This window comes from Aotus nancymaae, unplaced genomic scaffold (genome assembly GCF_030222135.1).
Source record: "Aotus nancymaae isolate 86718 unplaced genomic scaffold, 86718_ANA_hifiasm-v0.15.2.pri h1tg000049l, whole genome shotgun sequence".
NCBI lineage: Eukaryota > Metazoa > Chordata > Mammalia > Primates > Aotidae > Aotus > Aotus nancymaae.
In genome coordinates, this window is record NW_026988463.1 from 26545191 (window position 1) to 26565326 (window position 20136).

Below are 20136 nucleotides of genomic sequence, written 5' to 3' on the forward strand. Positions count from 1 at the left end.
ACCCTCTTTCTTAAAAAAAAAAAAAAAAAAAAAAAAAAGTTGGGGGTCAAGCACAGTGGCTCACGCCTGTAATTCCAGCACTTTGGGAGGCTGAAGTGGGTGGACCACGAGGTCAAGAGTTCAAGACCAGCCTGGCCAACATAGTGAAACCCCATCTCTACTAAAAATACAAAATTTAGTCAGGCATGGTGGTGTGCACCTGTGCCTGTATCCCAGCTACTCAGGAGGTTTAGGCAGGAAAATTGCTTAAACCCGGGTGTTGGAAGTTGTGGTGAGCTGAGATCGTGCCACTGCACTCCAGCCTGGGCAACAGTGCAAGACTCCTCTAGAAGACATTGATAACTAAGAGACTGCTGCAGTCTTGGTGAAAGTAATTTTAGCAGTAGCCAAATGGTAGTGGTTTGAGGAATGAGTGGAAGGTAAAGAAATGGGAGGAGGCAGGGTGTGGTGGCTCACACCTGTAATCCCAGCACTTTGGGAGGCTGAGGAGGGTGGATCATCTGAGGTCAGGTGTTTGAAACCAGCCTGGCCAACCTGGCAAAACCCCGTCTCTACTAAAAAATTAAAAAATTAGCCAGGTATGGTGGTGGGCACCTGTAATCCCAGCTGCTTGGGAGGCTGAGGCAGGAGAATCGCTTGAACCTAGGAGGCAGAGGTTGCAGTGAGCTGAGATTGTACCACTGCACTCCAGCCTGGGCGACAGAGCCAGACTTTGTCTCAAGAAAAAAAAAAAAAAAGGCCAGGCGCAGTGGCTCATGCTTGTAATCCCAGCACTTTGGGAGGCTGAGGCAGGCAGATCATGAGATCAGGAGTTCGAGACCAGCCTGACCAACATGGTGAAACCCCATGTCTATAAAAAATACAAAAATTAGCTGGGCATGGTGGCGCATGCCTGTAGTCCCAGCTAGTAGGGAGGCTGAGGCAGAATTGCTTGAACCCGGGAGGTGGAGGTTGCAGTGAGCAGAGATCATGCCACTGCACTCCAGCGTGGGCAACAGAGTGAGACTCCGTCTCAAAAAAAAAAAAAAATTCAAGAAGTAGGAGAAATGTGGAGAGATGTTCTACAGAGTTTGGCTGAAAAGGGGTGGACAGAGATAAGGCAGGTTGTACGTGTGAGAAGGTAGAAAGGTTTGCTTGTTTGTTTCTATCTTGAGGAAGCTCTGATTTTGTTGGAAATGTTAAGGAGAAAGGAATGAGTAGAGAGGATGGTTGTTGAAGGAGCCAGGTTTCAGGGAAGTTTGGTGGGGATGTTATCTAGGGCCCAGGTTAAGTCAATATATTAAAATGAAAGGGAGAAACCCTTTCTTCCTAATAAGCAGGGATGTAAAACTTGGGATGCTTTCCACTATAACAACTAGAAACCAGCCAGCTTAAACATGAAAAGAGGGAGAGTCTATTGGTTCAAATACTAGAAACATTAGAGATAGAATGACTTCAGGCATGGCTGGAGCCAGAGGCTCAAATGATGTCAATTTGAACTTGGTCTCAGTCTCTTTTAGTTCTGCTGTTCCTTGGACTGACTTTCTCTCCCTCTCTCCCTCCCTCCCTCCTTCCTTCCTTTCTCTCTTTCCCTCCCTCCCTCCCTTCCTTCCTTTCTTTTTTTTCTGTTTTTGAGACAGGGTCTTGCTCTGTCACCCAGGCTGGAGTGCAGTGGTGCAATCATAGTTCATTGCAGCTTTGAACTCCTGGGCTCAGGTGATCCTCTCACTTCAGCCCCTCCAGTAGCTGGGACCACAGGTGTGACCCACCACGCCTGGCTCCCTGGACTGTCTTCATTCTCAGGCAGATTGTCTTGTAGGTAGCAAAATAGCCAAGCCTCATCCTACCAGCTTAAACACTTTGCAGAAAAAGAGTATAGCTTTCCCAATAGCTCTAGCAAATAAAACAGGGCTGAGTCTCGTCAGCTCAGCTTTCATCACCCAATGATCTTCTGTTATTTAATAAAGTCTGTTGGGTACTGGGCTTAATACCTGGGTGATGAAATTCTATGTACAACAAACCCTCATGACATGTGTCTATGTAACAGACCTTCACATGTACCCCCAAACCTAAAATAAAAGTTAAATAAATAGGCTGGGCGTGGTGGCTCATGCCTGTAATCCCGGCACTTTAGGAGGCCAAGGCATGCGAGTCACCTGAGATTGGGAGTTCGAGACCAGCCTGGGCAACATGGTGAAACACCGTCTCTACAACAAATACAAAAAAATTAGCCAGGCGTGGTAGCCCACTCCTGTAATCCCAGCTACTTGGGAGGCTGAGGCACAAGACTGGCTTGAACCAGGGAGGCAGAAGTTGCAGTGAGCCAAGATCGCTCCACTGCACTCCAGCTTGGGTGACACAGCGAGATCCTGTCTCTAAAATAAATAATTTTTTTTTTTTTTTTTTTTGAGACGGAGTTTCGCTCTTGTTACCCAGGCTGGAGTGCAATGGCGCAATCTCGGCTCACTGCAACCTCCGTCTCCTGGGTTCAAGCAATTCTCCTGCCTCAGCCTCCCGAGCAGCTGGGACTACAGGCGTGCGCCACCACGCCCAGCTAATTTTTGTATTTTTAGTAGAGACAGGATTTCACCATGTTGACCAGGATGGTCTCGATCTCTTGACCACGTGATCCACCCATATCAGCCTCCCAAAGTGCTGGGATTATAGGCGTGAGCCACAGTGCCCGGCAAATAATTTTTTTCTTTTTTTTTTTGAGAAACAGTCTTGCTGTGTCACCCAGGCTAGAGTGCAGTGGTATGATCTCAGCTCACTGCAAACTCTGCCTCGAGGGTTCAAGTGATTTTCATGCCTCAGCCTCCTGAATAACTGGGATTACAGGTGTGCGCCACCACGCCTGGCTAATTTTTGTATTTTTACTAGAGACGAGGATTCACCATGTTGGCCAGGCTGGTCTTGAGCTCCTAGCCTCAAGTGATCTGCCTGACTTAGCCTTCCAAAGTGCTGGGATTACAAGCATGAGCCACTGTGCCTGGCCAAATAAATAAAATTTAAAAAGGAATTTGGCTTGTCTTTGTCCCAGTTTCCTAGCATAGAGCTTCTAAAACACTTGGAATTTCCTAAGTCATAGAAATGTCTTTTATTCAGGAGTTTCTTAGGTAACACCAGAGTTTTTTGTTTGTTTGAGGCAGGGTCTGACTCTGTCTCCCAGGCTGGAGTGCTGTGGTTCGATCTTGGCTCACTGCAACCTCCACCTCCTGGGGTTCAAGCCATTCTCCTGCCTCAACTTCCCAAGTAGCTGGGATTACAGGCATGTGCCACTAAACCTGGCTAATTTTTTTGTATTTTTAGTACAGACAGGGTTTCACCATGTTAGCCAGTATGGTCTTGATCTCCTGACCTCGTGATCCGCCTGCCTTGGCCTCCCAGAGTGCTGGGATTACAGGCCTAAGCCACCGTGACCCCGCCTCAGTGTGTGTTCTGGTCAGCAAATGCACTGATGTGCTGGGAGGCAACATACCCCGCTTCAATGGGGAGAAGGCACGGGAGCTTGGTGGCCCGCCCTCTCACTTGCCCTGCGTGTGCCTTCATTGGCTGACCCTGCTTTGTATTTTTTGTAAAACTGTAATCCCAAGTGTAGCGCTTTCCTGCGTTCTGAGTCATTGTTTTGTTTTTTGTTTTATTTTGAGACGGAGTCTTGCTCTGTCGCCAGGCTGGAGTGCAGTGGCACAATCTCAGCTCACTGCAACCTCTGCCTCCTGGGTTCAAGTGATTCTTCCACCTCAGCCTCCCGAGTAGCTGCCACCACGCCAGGCTAATTTTTGTATTTTTAGTAGAGACGGGGTTTCACCATGTTGGCCAGGATGCTCTCGATCTCTTGACCTCATGATCCGCCCGCCTCAGCCTCCCAAAAGTGCTGGGATTACAGGTGTGAGCCACCGCACCTGGCGAGTCATTGTTTTTAAGTAAAATATACATGTATAATTTACATATTTACCATTTTTAAGTGTACAGTTCAATGGTAATAAATACATTTATATTCTTTTTTTGCCCCTTCACCTCCCCTCCCCATTATGAACCATTCTTGTGAACTACTAAACCTGATGGGGGCCAGTGTGGTCTCCTCTGGGAAGCCATGCATGGCTGGTCCACGTAGGCCACCTCTCAAGTAGCTTTTTTTTTTGAGATGGAATCTTGCTCTGTCGCCCAGGCTACAGTGGTGCAATCTCAGCTCACTGCAACCTCTACCTCCCAGATTCAAGCAATTCTCCTGCCTTAGCCTCCAGAGTAGCGGGGATTTCAGGTGCCCACCACAGCGTCCAGCTAATTTCGTATTTTCAGTAGAGATATGGTTTCACCCTGTTGGCCAGGCTGGTCTCAAACTCCTGACCTCAAGTGATCTGCCTGCCTCAGCCTCCCAAAGTGCTGGGATATAGGCGTGAGCTAACGTGCCCAGCCTCAAGTATCTTTTACTTAGTAGCTTTTATGTGACATTTACCAAGTGCTTCCAGTTGTGATATCTCCCATCACATCAGAGTGACTTGGGTGTGACTGGAGCCCTGGGTTCGGAAGCACACTCAGGGTTGGCCTCCAGGGACTGCAGTAGGCAGGAGGCAGAGCTGAAGTTGGTGCAGGGGTCCATGAGAGGGCTGATGCTGGCCTGGCTGTGGTGATGCAGTGTGATGCAGTGAAGTTGGTGCCAAGGGGTTTAACCAGAGACTTCCCAGGAGGCGCTTCCAGGTTGAGTGGTGGAGAGTGAAGAGTGAAGGATGCCCCTGAGCTTCCACTGAGGAAGGATTTATTGAGTGGCACTGAGGACAATGTGCTGGGACGTAGTTCTCAATGTGCCACTAAGTTCCTGGCTAGTCGCTCAGTACTCATTTCCATTGCACCAGACCCCATCCTCTTAGAAGTTTTAGAGCTACAAGAAATCTTAGAGATCATCATATGGTTTAACCTCCACCCACAATTTATAGATAATAAAGCTGAGGGCCAAGAAGGTACAGTGACTCATCTTTATTTATAAAATGAACATCAACACAAAATTTGCTTTCCATTGAAAACCTCAGGAAACTTACTAAGCCCAATGCAAATGCTCAACTGAAATGATTCAATAAATAATTCTTCCAACAAATGCTGATTCACTTAAGAAGTAGGCATTGTTCTTAAGAGTAAAAAAATAAGTTTTTACTGCCATGAGCTGGTGAAATGGGAGGAAAAGAAACAAGCAAACTAGTAAGATAATTTTGGGTATTAAGGTGCTATGAAGAAAATCAAGGTAGAAACAATCATGGGGGCCGGGCACAGTGGCTCACGCCTGTAATCCCAGCAATTTGGGAGGCAGAGACAGGCAGATTACTTGAGGCCAGGAGTTCGAGACCAGCCTGGCCAACATGGTGAAACCACCCCCCCGTCTTTAGTAAAAATACAAAATTAGCCGGGCGTGGTGACACATGCCTGTAATCCCAGCTACTTGGGAAACTGAGGCCTGAGTACTGCTTGAATCCAGGAGATCGAGGTTGCAATGAGCTGAGATTACACCATTGAACTCCAGCCTGGGTGACAGCCTAGAGTGCTGTGGCTCAAGCAGAGCTCAATGCAACCTTGAACTCCCAGGCTCAACTGATTCTCCTGCCTCAGCCTCCCAAGTAGTTGGGACTCCAGGGGTGCACCACCACACCCAGCTAATTTTTCTATTTTTTGTAGAGACGGGGTCTTGCCATGTTGCCTAGGTTGGTCTCAAACTCTTGGGCTCAAGCAATCCACCCTCCTTGGCCTCCTAAAGTGCTAGGATTATAGGCATGAGCCACCGTACTTGGTCTTACTATTTTTTAAATAACAGCTTTATTGAGATATAATTCACCTACCATGATTGAGATACAAATCACCCATTTAAAGTAGGAATTTGGATTTTATTCCAAGTGCAGTGAGGAGCCATTGAGGGAGGATTCATTTATGATCTGCATTTTATTATTATTATTATTATGTTTTGAGACAGGGTCTTGCTCTGTCACTCATGCTGAAATGCAGTGGTGTGATCATGGCTCATTGCAGCCTGGACCTCCTAGGCTCAAGTGATCTTCCCACCCCAGCCTCCCACAGAGCTGGAACTACAGGTGCTTGCCACCATGCTCCGCTAATTTTGCAAATTTTTTGTAGAGATAGAATCTCACTAAGTTGCCCAGGCCAGTCTTGAATTCCTGGGCTCATGCTAACTTCCTAGGCCTCACAAAGTGCTGGGACAATGCACATTTTAAAGACGGATCTGGCTGCTGCATGGAGAATGGAGGTGAAAGGTACTGGGGAATGGGTGTGATGGCTTACACATGAAATCCCAACATTTTGGGCAGCCAAGGTGGGAGGATTCCTTGGGCCAGAAATTTGAAATTTGTTTAAGCTCAGAAATTTGAGACTAGCCTGGGCAACATAGGGGGACCCCGTTTCTTTTTTTGTGTGTTTGTGTGTGAGACAGAGTTTCACTCTATTGCCCAATATGGAGTGCAGTGGTGCGTGCAATCCTGGCTCACTGCAACCTCTGCCTCCCAGGTTCAAGCAATTCTCCTGCCTCCGTCTCGTGGACAGCTGGGATTACGGGCATGCGCCACCATGCCCAGCTAATTTTTTTTTTTTAAGTAGAGATGGGGTTTCACCATATTGGCCAGGCTGGTCTTGAACTCCTGACCTTATAATCCACCTGCCTCAGCCTCCCAAAGTGCTGGGATTACAGGTGTGAGCCACCGTGCCTGGCCGACCCCATCTCTTAAAAAACAAACAAACAAAAAAACCGCGGTGGCACATGCCTATAGTCCCAGCTATTTGGGAGGCTGATATAGGAGGATTCCTTGACTCCAGGAGGTCGAGGCTGCAGTGAGCAATGATCATGCCACTGCATTCTAGCCTGGGTGACAGAGAGAGACCTTATCTCAAGAACAAAAAAAAAAAGCAAAGTAATGGGGAAAACAGGTATTAGGGTTGAACAAAGTAGCTCACATCTGTAATCTTAGCACTTTGGGAGGCCGAAGATGGAGGACTGCTTGAGGCCAGGAGTTCAAGTCCAACCCTGGACAATACAAACCCTAATATATAGTTTTTTTTGTTTTTCGAGATGGAGTCTCGCTCTGTCGCCAGGCTGGAGTGCAGTGGCACAATCTTGGCTCACTGCAACCTTCACCTCCAGATTCAAGCGATTCTCTTGCCTCAGCCTCCCAAGTAGCTGGGACTCCAGGCATGCACCATCACACCCGGCTAATTTTGTATTTTTAGTAGAGATGGGGTTTCACCATGTTGCCCAGGCTGGTCTCGATCTCTTGACCTCGTGATCTGCCCACCTCGGCCTCCCAAAGTGCTGGGATTACTGGTGGTAGCCACCTTGCCCAGCCCTGTTTTAGATATGTTAAGTCTGTAGCACCACCGTGCTGGCCCCTTCAGTTTGAAAGGCTCATTAATAGTTCAAGTGCACACATTCCTGGAGGCCTGCTGTGGCCAGGTACAGAGGGTACAGACTTGAGTACATGAAGCTCCATCCCAACTCACTCAGTCATACACAAGTAAAACCAAAAAATATGTCTTGGTACCAAGTGCTGTAAGAGAAGAGTATCTTTTTTTTTTCTTTTTTGAGGCAGTTTCACTCTCGTTGCCCAGGCTGAAGTGCAATGGGGGAATCTCAGCTCACTGCAACCTCCACCTCCCAGGTTCAAGTGATTCTCCTGCCTCAGCCTCCTGAGTAGCTGGGATTACAGGCGCCAGCCACCACACCCGGCTAATTTTTGTATTTTTAGTAGAGACAGGGTTTCACCATGTTGATTAGGCTGGTCTTGAACTCCTGACCTCAAGTGATCTGCCTGCCTCAGCCTCCTAAAGCACTGGGATTACACACGAGAGCCACCACGCCCAACCTTTTTTGTTTTTTTAAAGAGACATGGCCTGGCTCTGTCACATAGGCTGGATGTTATCATAGCTGACTATGATGTTATCATAGCTGGCTGCAGTGGTGTTATCATAGCTGACTGCAGCCTCAAACTCCTGGGTTCAAGTGATCTTCCTATCTCAGCCTCCCCAGTAACTGGAATTATACAAGCATGTGCTGCCACATCTGGCTAATTTTTTTATTTTTATGTTTGTAGAAACAAGGTCTCACTATTTTGCCCAGGCTGGTCTCGAACTCCTTGTCTCAAACAATCTAAGGGCACTTTTTTTTTCACCTGGGTACAGGTGGGCATTAGCCTAAGGGCACTTTCTTGATGCAGAAGTGGTTTTGATGCCACCGGCAGTAGCTATAACAGATGAATCTAACGCCAGGCACAGTGGCTCATGCCTGTAATCCCAGCACTTTGGGAGGTCGAGGAGGGTGGATCACAAGGTCAGGAGTTCAAGACCAGCCTGGCCAAGATGGTGAAACCCCATCTCTGCTAAAAATACAAAAATTAACCGGGCCTGGTGGCAAGTGCCTGTAATCCCAGCTACTCAGGAGGCTGAGGCAGAAACTTGCTTGAACCCAGGAGGCGGAGATTGCAGTAAGCCGAGATCACACCACTGCACTCCAGCCTGGGCGACAGATCAAGACACTGTCTCAAAAAAAAAGAAAAACAATAACAACAACAACAAGATGTGTCTAAATCCTGGTATTTAGTGTTTGATGGCAGTGACAGTAACAGCAGTTTTCTTATCAGGTCAGATCAGTTCTATGGCTTGGAATTAGTTCTCCAGCTTGCCCCACAATTCTGTAAGCTGCCTAAAACCCTTAACAAATCCCTCTTCTGCTTAACCCAGCCAATGTAAAATCTTTTATCTGTAAATCAAGACTCCTGACTGAGCTATTCACTAATACAGAGGATGCTACAGTCAACAGCTCTAGAAAAACTTTTCTCCCTTTGGACTGTTTTCTGAACACCATGTTTCTCAAACTGCAGCCATTCATTCACTACCTTCCAAGAAATGTGCCATATATTCATGCCTGGCTAATTTTTTGTGTTTTTAGTAGAGATGGGTTTCACCATGTTGGCCAGGCTGGTCTCGAACTCCAGACCTCAGGTGATCCGCCTGCCTCGGCCTCCCTAAGTGCTGGGATTACAGGCGTGAGCCACTGAGCCCAGCCTTTTATTTTATTTTTGAGACAGAATCTCACTCTGTCACCCAGGCTGGAGTGCAATGGCATGATTTCCGCTCACTGCAACCTCCACCTCCCGGGTTCAAGCGATTCTCCTGCCTCAGCCTCCTCAGTATCTGAGACTACAGGTGTGCACCACACCCAGCTAATTTTGTACTTTTAGTAGAGATGGGGTTTTACCATGTTGGCCAGGCTGGTCTCGAACTCCTGGCCTCAAGTGATCCACCCACCCTGACCTCCCAAAGTGCTGGGATTATAGGCATGAGCCAGTGCGCCCAGTGCACCCATAATTTACCAGATAGTATTCTTTTAAGTTGATTTATTTTTTAAAACTTGATTATTTACTTATGCCAGTTTTTTTTTCAAGCTAATACACTTTAAAATAAATATAGCACCACGAAAATAGAAACCATTAATTCAAATACCACTCCCAAAAAACTCACATGTTGTTAGTGGCCATTAGTGTCTTAAGATAGACTCCTGACCATCAGTTTTCACACCTGCAAAATGGGGGAAATAATAGATCCTACCACCCAGGGTAGCACTGGGAGCGCTGATTGTGAAACAATATGAATGCCTGCACATTATAAAGCTCTAGTTCAGAGTTTCCCAAACTCCTCCGAGTTTTCATTAAAAAAATGTTTTTACAGATGGGGTCTGATTCTCTGTCACCCAGAGTGGGATGCATGCAGTGTCATGATCATACCTCACCGTAGCCCTGAACTCCTGGGCTCAGGCAATTCTTCTGCCTCAGCCTCCTGAGTAGCAGGGGCTACGGTGCATGCTACTGTGCCTGGTTAATTAAAAAAAAAATTGTAGCGATGCGGGGGGCGGGGGGGCGGGGGGGGCGGGGGGGCGGGGCGGGGTATCTCCTAATCTGCCCAGGCTGGTCTTGAACTCCTGACTTCAAACGATCCTCCCACCTCAGCCTCCCAAAGTGCTGGGACTATAGACATGAGCCGCCGCGCCCAACGTCCTCTCAGTTTTAGAAGGGTGTTTGTTATACAGCTTCCCAGTCTGTGCACAGAATCATAATCTCCAGGGGAGGAATTAGGGAATCTATTTGAAACAAACACTGTCCACTGAGTCTCGGGATCTGATGAGTTCCGAAACATAAATCAGGGTTAAGCAGCCACAATTAACACTTCGGAGTGCCATGCAGAAGCTGTCATGAGATGATGGATGTGAAAGTTAAGGGTCATTGACTACCCTTGCACTCATTCATTCAATATTTACTGCATGCTCCACCCTGTTAGGTGCTGGGGCCACAGACGGAATAAAAGAGACTCAGGCTGCCCTTAAAGGCTCCCCTAGTTGGCTCCTCGTCCTTGGTGTCATCTGTAAAATTAGGTGGGTGGGGCGACGCCCAACGGAACTGCTCCCTAGGCAGCTGAGTGGCCATAAGGGTGGGCACCGAAGCTGGCTGTCTGGTGGGCTCTGGCCCTGTGAGGTCAAGCAGTACAGGGTCCCCGCAAGCTGCCTGACCTCACAGGGCCCCACCCTGACTACCACCCAGGACCACATCCGTGACTCCTACCCAGTTCATCTCCTCTCAGGGCCAGATGAAAGGATCGCCCTACGAAGTGGATACTACTATTCCAATTTTACAGATAAGAAAACAAAGTGTCAGCGGAGAGAGAGGTTACACTTCACCCCACCCGCGAAAGGCGTCCAGGACCTGGTCCTACCTCCAGCTGCGGCAGAGGCGGCCAGATGTCTCCCAAGACCCGCGTAGCGAGTCCTACTCCGGGGGACTCGAGGTCTCTCTCTGCCGGGCCCAGGAGGTTCCCGAGCAGTGGGAGCCGCCGCTGCCTCCCGGAGCCTGAGCCCCTCCCTCGGATCCGGCCTAGCCCGCCAGACTCCCACCCTGGGCGCCTCCACAGCCCGCCGCCCCAGGAACTACCACGCCCATGAGCCTTCGCTGCATCGGTGCTTTAGTCCCCAGTGCCCCCCGCGGCCGCCAAAAAGAACTACGTTGCCCCTCAGCCCGTGAGGCCCGAATGGTGGAAACCCTCTACCTCATTCGTCGCCCCCGAGACACATGCCCCCTACATGACGTCTTCAGCCGCGCGCCTGATGTCCGCGGAGACGGCCATAGACACTGGCGGCTAGAGGGGCCCGGACTTGCCCTCCTGGCCTGTACTTCCGCCGGAAGTGCTTTCTAGCCGCAAGCGCCCTTCATCCGCTGCACGCTCCGGCTACTTGTCCCGGTTCCCCGGTTTCCGGGGCGCGTGTATGGCCACAATGTCGGCCGCCACTCTGCTGCGTGCGACGACCCGTTTCAGCGGTGAGGGGTCGGGGAGGGTGATGGCGGCTCAGGAACACATTGGGGGCGTGGTAGGTGGCTGGGTTTGGTCTGACCCCCGTCCTGCCTGACTCCAAGCTTGGGTCCCGGCAGGTCTCGCCGTCAGCCCGACTTTCCTGCTGCAGGGTCTGTTGCGGCCGCTGAAGGCCCCGGCATTGTCCCTCTTGTGCCGCAGCTTGGCCGTGGAGGCCAAGAAGACTTTCGTGCGCGACAAGCCACATGTGAATGTGGGTACCATTGGCCATGTGGACCACGGCAAGACGACGCTGACTGCAGCCATCACGAAGAGTGAGTGGGGTGGGCGCGTCCAGCAGCGCCCTATCTACTGCTGGGACGTGGAGCCAGGGAGGCGAGACCAGCAGTGTCTGCTGGAGGAGTTTACTGTGGCCCCAAGAGCCCGAACTTGTGCGGCGGGTGAATTGGGAGATGCAGGAGACAAATTTCCCCTGATCAGGAAGAACTTTGTGATCCTCCAGTGGCTTCTCTCTAGCCGTAGGGAATGCTCTGCAAGCAGAGGCTGTACTCTTCTAAAGAAGTCACAGGGCCGACCCTTAAGGCTCTCTTAACATTTCTTTCTGACCCATAGTTCTCTCTGTTGGAAGAGCTGGAGATTGGAGGAGGTTATGTATTAGGTGGGAGAGTTCAGGGGTGTGGTCTAAGCTCTGCCTCTAGCACTGGAACTTTAGCTGAGAGGTGTGTTCTCTTCCTCCTTTAGTTCTAGCCGAGGGAGGTGGGGCTAAGTTCAAGAAGTACGAGGAGATTGACAATGCCCCGGAGGAGCGAGCTCGGGGTATCACCATCAATGCGGCCCATGTGGAGTATAGCACTGCCGCCCGCCACTACGCCCACACAGACTGCCCGGGTCATGCAGATTATGTTAAGGTGAGGGTTGCTGGGGACACTGGAGACAGGGCCAGAAGCTACCTCATTTCGGGATAAATCTTAGGCTTGTGGGGAGGGGGTTAAGATATTCAGTGTTTGGATATGAGATGGTAGGTTTGTGGGCATGGCCACTCAGAACGGGTGGTGGTGAGATAGCCAAGAAAGGGGGCCTCAATTTCTAAGTGCTACACTTGGCTGCATGGATGTGGACTGAAGAACTCATTAAACCTGGCTATTTCCTCTCCTCCTCCTACCCAGAATATGATCACAGGCACCGCACCCCTTGACGGCTGCATCCTGGTGGTAGCAGCCAATGATGGCCCCATGCCCCAGACTCGAGAGCACTTATTGCTGGCCAGACAGGTACTCCGACCCTGAGTAGTGGTGCAAAGGGGAAGAATGGGTAGTTGGGCCCCTCCAGACACTGTCCCCGTCTCTCTGCCATCTACAGATTGGGGTGGAGCATGTGGTGGTGTATGTGAACAAGGCTGATGCTGTCCAGGACTCTGAGATGGTGGAGCTGGTGGAGCTGGAGATCCGGGAGCTGCTCACTGAGTTTGGCTATAAAGGACAGGAGACCCCAGTCATCGTAGGCTCTGCTCTCTGTGCCCTTGAGGTGAAGGCCGGGTCAGGCAGGGTGGCTGCTGCAGAGGGTGGGGCTAGATGGGCAACCAGAGCTCTGCTCTGTGTCTGGGAAGTGGCTTTTGGTAATTGACAGGAGCGGAATGGGAATTTCAGAGTCCTGTCACTTCCCCTCAACAGGGTCGGGACCCTGAGTTAGGCCTGAAGTCTGTGCAGAAGCTGCTGGATGCTGTGGACACTTATATCCCCGTGCCCACCCGGGACCTGGAGAAGCCTTTCCTGATGCCCGTAGAGTCGGTGTTCTCCATCCCTGGTGAGGACTGTGCCTGCTCTCCCACACACTCTCTCTAGCAGCAGCCTAGCTCTGGGTCCCTGATATCCTGTCCTGTTACCTCCCAGGCCGTGGCACTGTGGTGACAGGTACGCTAGAGCGTGGCATTTTAAAGAAGGGAGATGACTGTGAGCTCCTGGGACATAGCAAGAATATCCGCACTGTGGTGACAGGTAAGGGAGGCCAGCCTGGGGAGCAGGGGCGGGCTGCAGGGTGGCCTTACTCCTGGCAGATCCCTTGTGCCTTCCCTCTGCCTCACACTCGCTTCCCTTCTCCCTTTTCCTTTTCTCTTTCCCTTCTAGGCATTGAGATGTTCCACAAGAGCCTGGAGAGGGCCGAGGCCGGAGATAACCTCGGGGCCCTGGTCCGAGGCTTGAAGAGGGAGGATGTACGGCGGGGCCTGGTCATGGTCAAGCCGGGTTCTGTCCAGGCATGCCCCAAGGTGGAGGCCCAGGTAAGGGCTCCAGGTGATGGTGGGCGGGGCTGAGCCAAGCTGTCCCCAGCATTCCAGCCGAGCCCAGCTCACCCTCATTGCTCTCTTCTCCAGGTTTACATCCTCAGCAAGGAGGAAGGTGGCCGCCACAAGCCCTTTGTGTCCCACTACATGCCTATCATGTTCTCCATGACTTGGGACATGGCCTGTCGGGTTATCCTGCCCCCAGGGAAGGTATGGTGGGTGGGAGGAATGTAGGGTGGAAGGGGGACTTTTTATATCACCTTTGCTTCACTCAGTTCCAAAGATATACTGTGACAATCCAAGTGGCTTTATTTCCTTGGGTGGAAAGGGGCTGCTTGTGCTGCTAGCCATCATAAGAGGCATGGCTCATGGACTTAGAGGTGGGGAGTCCTCATCCAGTATGCCCAAAGCTGAAGCAGGTTAAAAGCTTAGCTCTGCCAGCAGTTTGCCCACAGAAAGATTTCTTAGGTCTCTTCTTTTTGAATTTCACTGTGTATGAAGGCTTAGGAAAGTCCTGTGACCAGGAAACTGCATAACCCACAACTTCCTAGACATTTTTTTCTCGAGACCACACCTTGGGAGCATTTATCACTGCTCTTTCATGTTCTCCTGTCTCAAAAGGCTGTTTGCATCTGCCTGACAGCCTGGGATGGGTGAACTGTCCCCAGGCAGAACCATTCCCCTGCTGCATTTTCCCATGACTCTTAACCTCTGAGGTAGCCAACAAAATGTTAAGGAATGAAGGCACCCTGGAGGCCACGCATGATCCTTCTCTTCCCACTCTAGGAGCTTGCCATGCCCGGGGAGGACCTGAAGCTCAGCCTAATCTTGCGGCAGCCAATGATCTTAGAGAAAGGCCAGCGTTTCACCCTTCGAGATGGCAACCGGACCATCGGCACCGGTCTAGTCACCGACACGCCAGCCATGACTGAGGAGGAGAAGAACATCAAGTGGAGTTAAGTGTGCAGACCTCTGCTCAGGTTTCCTTGTGCTGGCCAGGGCTCCCTCCTGCTTCCAGTGGCCCCTCAGGGCACAGGCTGCAACCCAGCAGAGGGCAGCTAGATGGACACTTCCCCTGGTTGGAAGGGTTGGCCTGCCTGGTTTGGGAGGTCAATAAACTTCTGTGAATAGTAAGCCAGGCTGCGTCCTGCATCCTTTGTGTGAGTTGGAGATGATGGGGGAGGACAAAAAGGGTGTCAAACCCCAGACAGAAGAAGAGCTTGTGAGATCCTAGAGCCATTTTAACAGAGAAATCGAGTCCAGTGAGCTTAGTGATTGCCTAGATGCAGTAGGATGCCATTGAATAGCCTCCTGGGAAATAGTAGGAAAGATGTTCTGTCATTCTGGAGCCAGCATGGCCTCAGCTCAGGTACCAGACCCACCTTGTTTCCTCAGAATACTAGTGCCCATTCACATTCTGTAGGTGTAGGGACTGGACAGGCATACCTCAGACGCTATAGATTTGCTTCCAGGCTACCATAATAAAGCAGGTCACAGAAATTTTTGTTTTTGAGATGGGGCCAGCTTTGCACAGTGGCACTATCATAGCCAATGACTCCATGATGACTTGAAATATAATCAGCATTGGCAATTTTTGAGTCTTCACAGGGAGACTGAACAAAGAGGGTAAGAGATAAAGGGTCTTACTGTCACCTAGGCTGGTGTGCAGTGGCACCATCCTAGTTCACTGCAGCCTGGGACTCCTGGGCTCAAGTGATCCTCCCACCTTGGTCTCCCAAACTGCTGGGATTAGAGGTGTAAGCTACCATGCTCAGCTCCTCACATATAACTAGTAACCTGCTGCAAGCCAGAAGCTCGCTGATAGCATGCAAACACATACTTTTTGTGTGATATGTAGTATACACTGTATTCTTACAATAAAACTAAAGAAAATGTTAAGAAAATCATAATGAAAATATATTCACTAAGTGGAAGTGGATCATCATAAAGGCCCTCATTGTCTTTACGTTTATTAGGAGGCCAAGGCGGGAGGGAGGCGGGGGCAGGCAAACTCCACGTAACTTGTATTTGAAAAAATTCACATGTAAGTGAACCTGTGCAGTTTGAACCCCAATTGCTCAAAGGTCAACTGTATACTATAATTTACTAAGTGTGTAATGTCTAAGAAAACTTTTTTTTAAAGAAAGACACCTGAGCTGAGACTGCACCATTGCACTCCAGCCTGGATGACAGAACAGGACTTGTCTCAAAAAAAAAAAAGCTTTAGGTCATGCATGGTGGCTCACGCCTGTAATCCCAGCACTTTGGGAGGCCGAGGCAGGTGGATCAGGAGGTCAGGAGTTCATGACTAGCCTGGCCAACATGGTGAAACTCCGTGTCTACTAAAAATACAAAAATTAGCTGGCACAGTAGTGCATGCCTGTAATCCCAGCTACTCGGGAAGTTGAGGCAGGAGAATTGCTTGAACCAGGGAGTCAGAGTTTTCGGTGAGCCAAGATTGTGCCACTGCATTCCAGCCTGGCAACAGAGTGAGACTTCGTCTCAAAAAAAAAGCTTTATTGCTAGAAAAAAAACCAAACTGCTGATAAAGACAAGTGAGCACATGCTGTTGGAAAAATGGTGACTTTAGACATGCTCGACAGTTGCTGCAAACCTTCAATTAGTAAACAGTGCAGTTACCGGTGAAGCACGATTAAGTGGAAGTGCCATAGGGCCATGCCTGTATTTTGTTCATCTCTAGACCCAGTAAATAAGAAGAAGTACTTGGAAAGTACCTCTGCAAGATAAATGATCAAGTCCTGAAGTGCACTTGAGGGGTTGTCACTGCTTTATCACCAGTTTCAATCACAGGGGTGAGCAGTTGAATGAGTTTTGTTTTCACCATTTACTGGTTGAAACATTCCTTAATTTAAGAAAAGGCTGGGTGCAGTGGCTCACACCTGTAATCCCAGCACTTTGGGAGGACCAGGTGGGCAGATCAGGAGGTCAGGAGATTGAGACCACCCTGGCCAACATGATGACACCCCATCTCTACTAAAAAGACAAAAATTAGCTGGGTGTTGGTGGCAGGCGCCTATAATCCCAGCTAGTCAGGAAGCTAAGGCAGTAGAATCACGAACCTGGGAGGTGGAGGTTGCAGTGAGCCAAAATCACGCCACTGCACTCCAGCCTGGCAACAGCGAAACTGTCTCAAAATAAGTAAATAAATAAAAATAAAATTAAGAAAAAAGGCCAGGTGTGGTGCCTAACACCTATAATCCTAGCACTTTGGGAGGCTGAGGTGGGCAGATCACTTGAGGCCAGGAATTTGAGACCGGTCTGGGCAACATGGCAAAAACCCATCTCTACTAAAAATATAAAAATTAGCTAGACAGGCCAGGCACAGTGGCTCACACTTGTAATCCCAGCACTTTGGGAGGCCAAGGCGGGAAGATCACCTGAGGTCAGGAGTTTGAGAGCAGCCCCTTCTCTACTAAAAATACAAAAATTAGCCGAGCGTAGTGGTGGGCACCTGTAATTCCAGTTACAGGGGAGGCTGAGGCAGAATCGCTCGAACCTGGGAGGCAGAGGTTGCAGTGAACTCAGATCACGCCATTGCACTCCAGCCTGGACAACAGAGTAAGACTCTGCCTCAAAAGAAAAGAAAAAGGCCAGCTGGGCACAGTGGCTCACACCTGGAATCCCAACACTTTGGGAGGCGGAGGCAGGAGGCTCCTTTGAGCCCAGGAGTTTGCGAGCAGCCTGAGCAACATAGGGAGGCCCTGTTTCTATATACAAAAGAAAAAATAAAGAAAAAATAAAATTAAGAAAAAGGCCATTTCTCAAATATGCAGGGAATAAAATGCTGAATGGATTTTCAAAAACTTGGGAGTGATGACTGGCAAGGATGCTGACACCAAGCAAAGCAAGGCTTGGCAGAGATTAACAAGCACCTCTATCGCAAGTGAATCTCGACAAATGAATACAACCAGGATGGCTGAGATGAGCTCCCAGAAGGGAGGGCTCTTGAGCTCAACTTAAGAGCTGTTTTGAGAAAATGCAAAACCTGATCTTTGACTCTTAAACAGAGGCAAACTAAGGGAAGCAGGTGAGAGGAAAGGTGGTGGTAAGAACGTTGCAAAAAGAATTGTTTAATGACATGGCAGATTTGTCTTCTCAGCGCTCAAGGCAAGGCTGCCTAGGGGAATTTCTGGCTGGCTGAAGGTTAAGTCCCCTTCCAACTCAGATTTCTGCCCAAAGATGGTAAACATAGAGTAGTCTCTGCCCTTATCTCTGGTTTCAGTTATCCACTGTCAACCTTGGTCTGATTATTTCTGTTATTCTCTATTTTTTTTTTTGAGACAGTCTCACTCTGTCACCCAGGCTGGAATACAGTGGCGCAATCTCGGCTCACTGTAACCTCTGCGTTCCAGATTCAAGTGATTCTCCTGCCTCAGCCTCCCAGATAGTTGGGATTACAGGTGCTCACCACCACACCCAACTAATTTTTGTATTTTGAGTAGAGATGACATCTCACCATGTTGGCCAAGCTGATTTCGAACTCCTACTATCTCAAATAATCATCTACCTTCCTCGGCCTACCAAAGTATGGGATTACAGGCGTGAGCCACTGCGCCCAGCTGGAATTTTCTATTTAACAGTTCACATTTTAAGTTGAGCACCATTCTGATAGTGTGATGAAATCTTCTGCCATCCTGCCAGAACGTGAACCATCCTTTTGCCTGTCACTCACTTTAGTAGCCATGCTGGTTATCAGATCGACCGTCACAGTACTGCAGTGATTGTGTTCAAGTAACCCTTAGTAACGGCCCCAAAGCACAAGAGTATTGTGCCTAACTTAGAAACTAAACCTCATCATAGATAGTATACACAAGGTTCAGTACTACAGGCATCCACTGGGCATCTCTGAACACATCCCCCACAGGTACAGGGGAACTGCTGTACAATCTGCAGTCCTTCCAGAAAGCATCAAAATGACTACTCAGCCAGGCACAGTACCTCACACCTGTAATCCTCAGCACTTTGGGAAGGCAAGGTGGGAGGACAGCTTGCGCCCAGGAGTTCAAGACCAGCCTGGCCAACATAATGAAGCCCCATCTCTTAAAAAAAAAAAAAAAAAAAAAAAAATTAAAAACTACTCAGTAATACTTGTCCTATTTCACAGTAAAGACCTGTCTCTCCACCTGTACTTCAAACACCCTGAGCCCAGCTGAAGGCTTGCTGCTCCTGCACCACCCCCACGCCCATCTGCTGAGTACTCTTGGGACCCCAACCCTGGCCATTTTTAGCAGCCAAGTGGCTACCACATAAAATCTTTTTTTTTTTAACCTCTTAGAATACTCCCTTCTCCCCTCCCCACCATGATACCCTGGGACTCTTCCCCAATACTGTAGCCATCACTCTTCCTCTCCTGGTCTCTCTCAGCTTTCTCTAGCTTTGGTAAGAGTTAAAACACCCCTACCACTGAGCACCAGCCCTTAAAATTCTGGAAAAGTGCAATCACCTCCATTTTATAGACAAGGAGACCAAGGTCAGGTCTCTCACAATTTCCAACAACCTTGATGAAAAACTACCTCCTTTTATCCTGTGGTTAAAAATATATATAATAAAAAATATAAATAAATAAATACCTCCTCTGAAGCCTGTGGTCATTCCCACATCCCATGCTTCAATCTTCTGGTCCCATCCATAATGCCTAATTTCACTCCTGCTTCCCAGTAAACCCAGTTCCCAAACAATCCTCTCCCCTCTTCTCTAACACCTTCACCTTTACAACTCTCACCCACACACTCTTAGCTGCGCACCAATCAGGCCTTTAATTCCAATGACCATAAACATTCAGCCTTCAACATAAAGAAGTGCATGTAATTATGAGGTACTCATATTAGAAATAAACTTAAGGCCAGGCACAGCGGCTCACGCCTGTAATCCCAACACTTTGGGAGACCGAGGCTGGTGGATCACCTGAGGTCAGGAGTTTGAGACAAGCCTGGCCAACATAGTGAAGCCCTGTCTCTACTAAAAATACAAACATTAGCCGGGCATGGTGGCAAGGACCTGTAATCCCAGCTACTCAGGAGGCTGAGGCAGAACTGTGTGAACCTAGGAGGCGGAAGTGCAGTGAGCCGAGATTGCACCACTGCAATCCAGCCTGAGTGACAGAGCAAAACTGCCTCAAAAAAAGAAATGAAACTTTAAATTACACCTTGAGATGATGCCAAGATGATCAAAGTCACTGGGCAGCTGGGTGATCTATCTATGCAGCAGTTCCAGAGCCAGCCAGGGGCAGCATCCTCGGAGACTGTGCCAATCTTGGGAAGGGGACTCCTATCTCATGTGCTTTTAGTCATCCAGTAATCCAGAACCTGTCATCAACTATACAACCTCACACAAAGTCTGGAACCCACCTTCAAATCGATGGCACAGGAGCCTCATCTGGCTCCCTATCACCCTAGGTTTCAAAAACAGGCCACAATTTTTTTTTTTTCTTGGAAAGAAGAGTCTTGCTCTGTTGCCAGGCTGGAGTGCAGTGACACAGTCTCCACTCACTGCAACCCCTGCCTCCTGGGTTCAAG

General features: G+C 49.2%; 1 protein-coding gene across 1 annotated transcript; it reads left to right on the plus strand.

Moving 5' to 3' along the window:
- Window positions 1-11198: 11198 nt before the first annotated feature.
- Window positions 11199-14734, plus strand: TUFM (Tu translation elongation factor, mitochondrial). The gene is made up of 10 exons (XM_012464600.2): window positions 11199-11330; window positions 11442-11636; window positions 12064-12230; window positions 12489-12593; window positions 12682-12846; window positions 12993-13125; window positions 13212-13316; window positions 13446-13597; window positions 13691-13810; window positions 14387-14734. The coding sequence occupies exons 1-10, from the start codon at window positions 11279-11281 to the stop codon at window positions 14558-14560; spliced, it is 1368 nt and encodes a 455-aa protein (XP_012320023.1). The 5' UTR covers window positions 11199-11278; the 3' UTR covers window positions 14561-14734.
- The last annotated feature ends 5402 nt before the right edge of the window (window positions 14735-20136 follow it).

What these genes read in the sequence shown, in the direction of transcription:
- TUFM (XM_012464600.2), top strand. Translation starts at nt 11,279, where the DNA reads ATGGCCACAATGTCGGCCGCCACTCTGCTGCGTGCGACGACCCGTTTC. An exon ending in TGCGACGACCCGTTTCAGCG is followed by an intron (nt 11,331 to 11,441) that starts GTGAGGGGTCGG and finishes GGGTCCCGGCAG; the next exon opens with GTCTCGCCGTCAGCCCGACT. An exon ending in CTGCTCTCTGTGCCCTTGAG is followed by an intron (nt 12,847 to 12,992) that starts GTGAAGGCCGGG and finishes TCCCCTCAACAG; the next exon opens with GGTCGGGACCCTGAGTTAGG.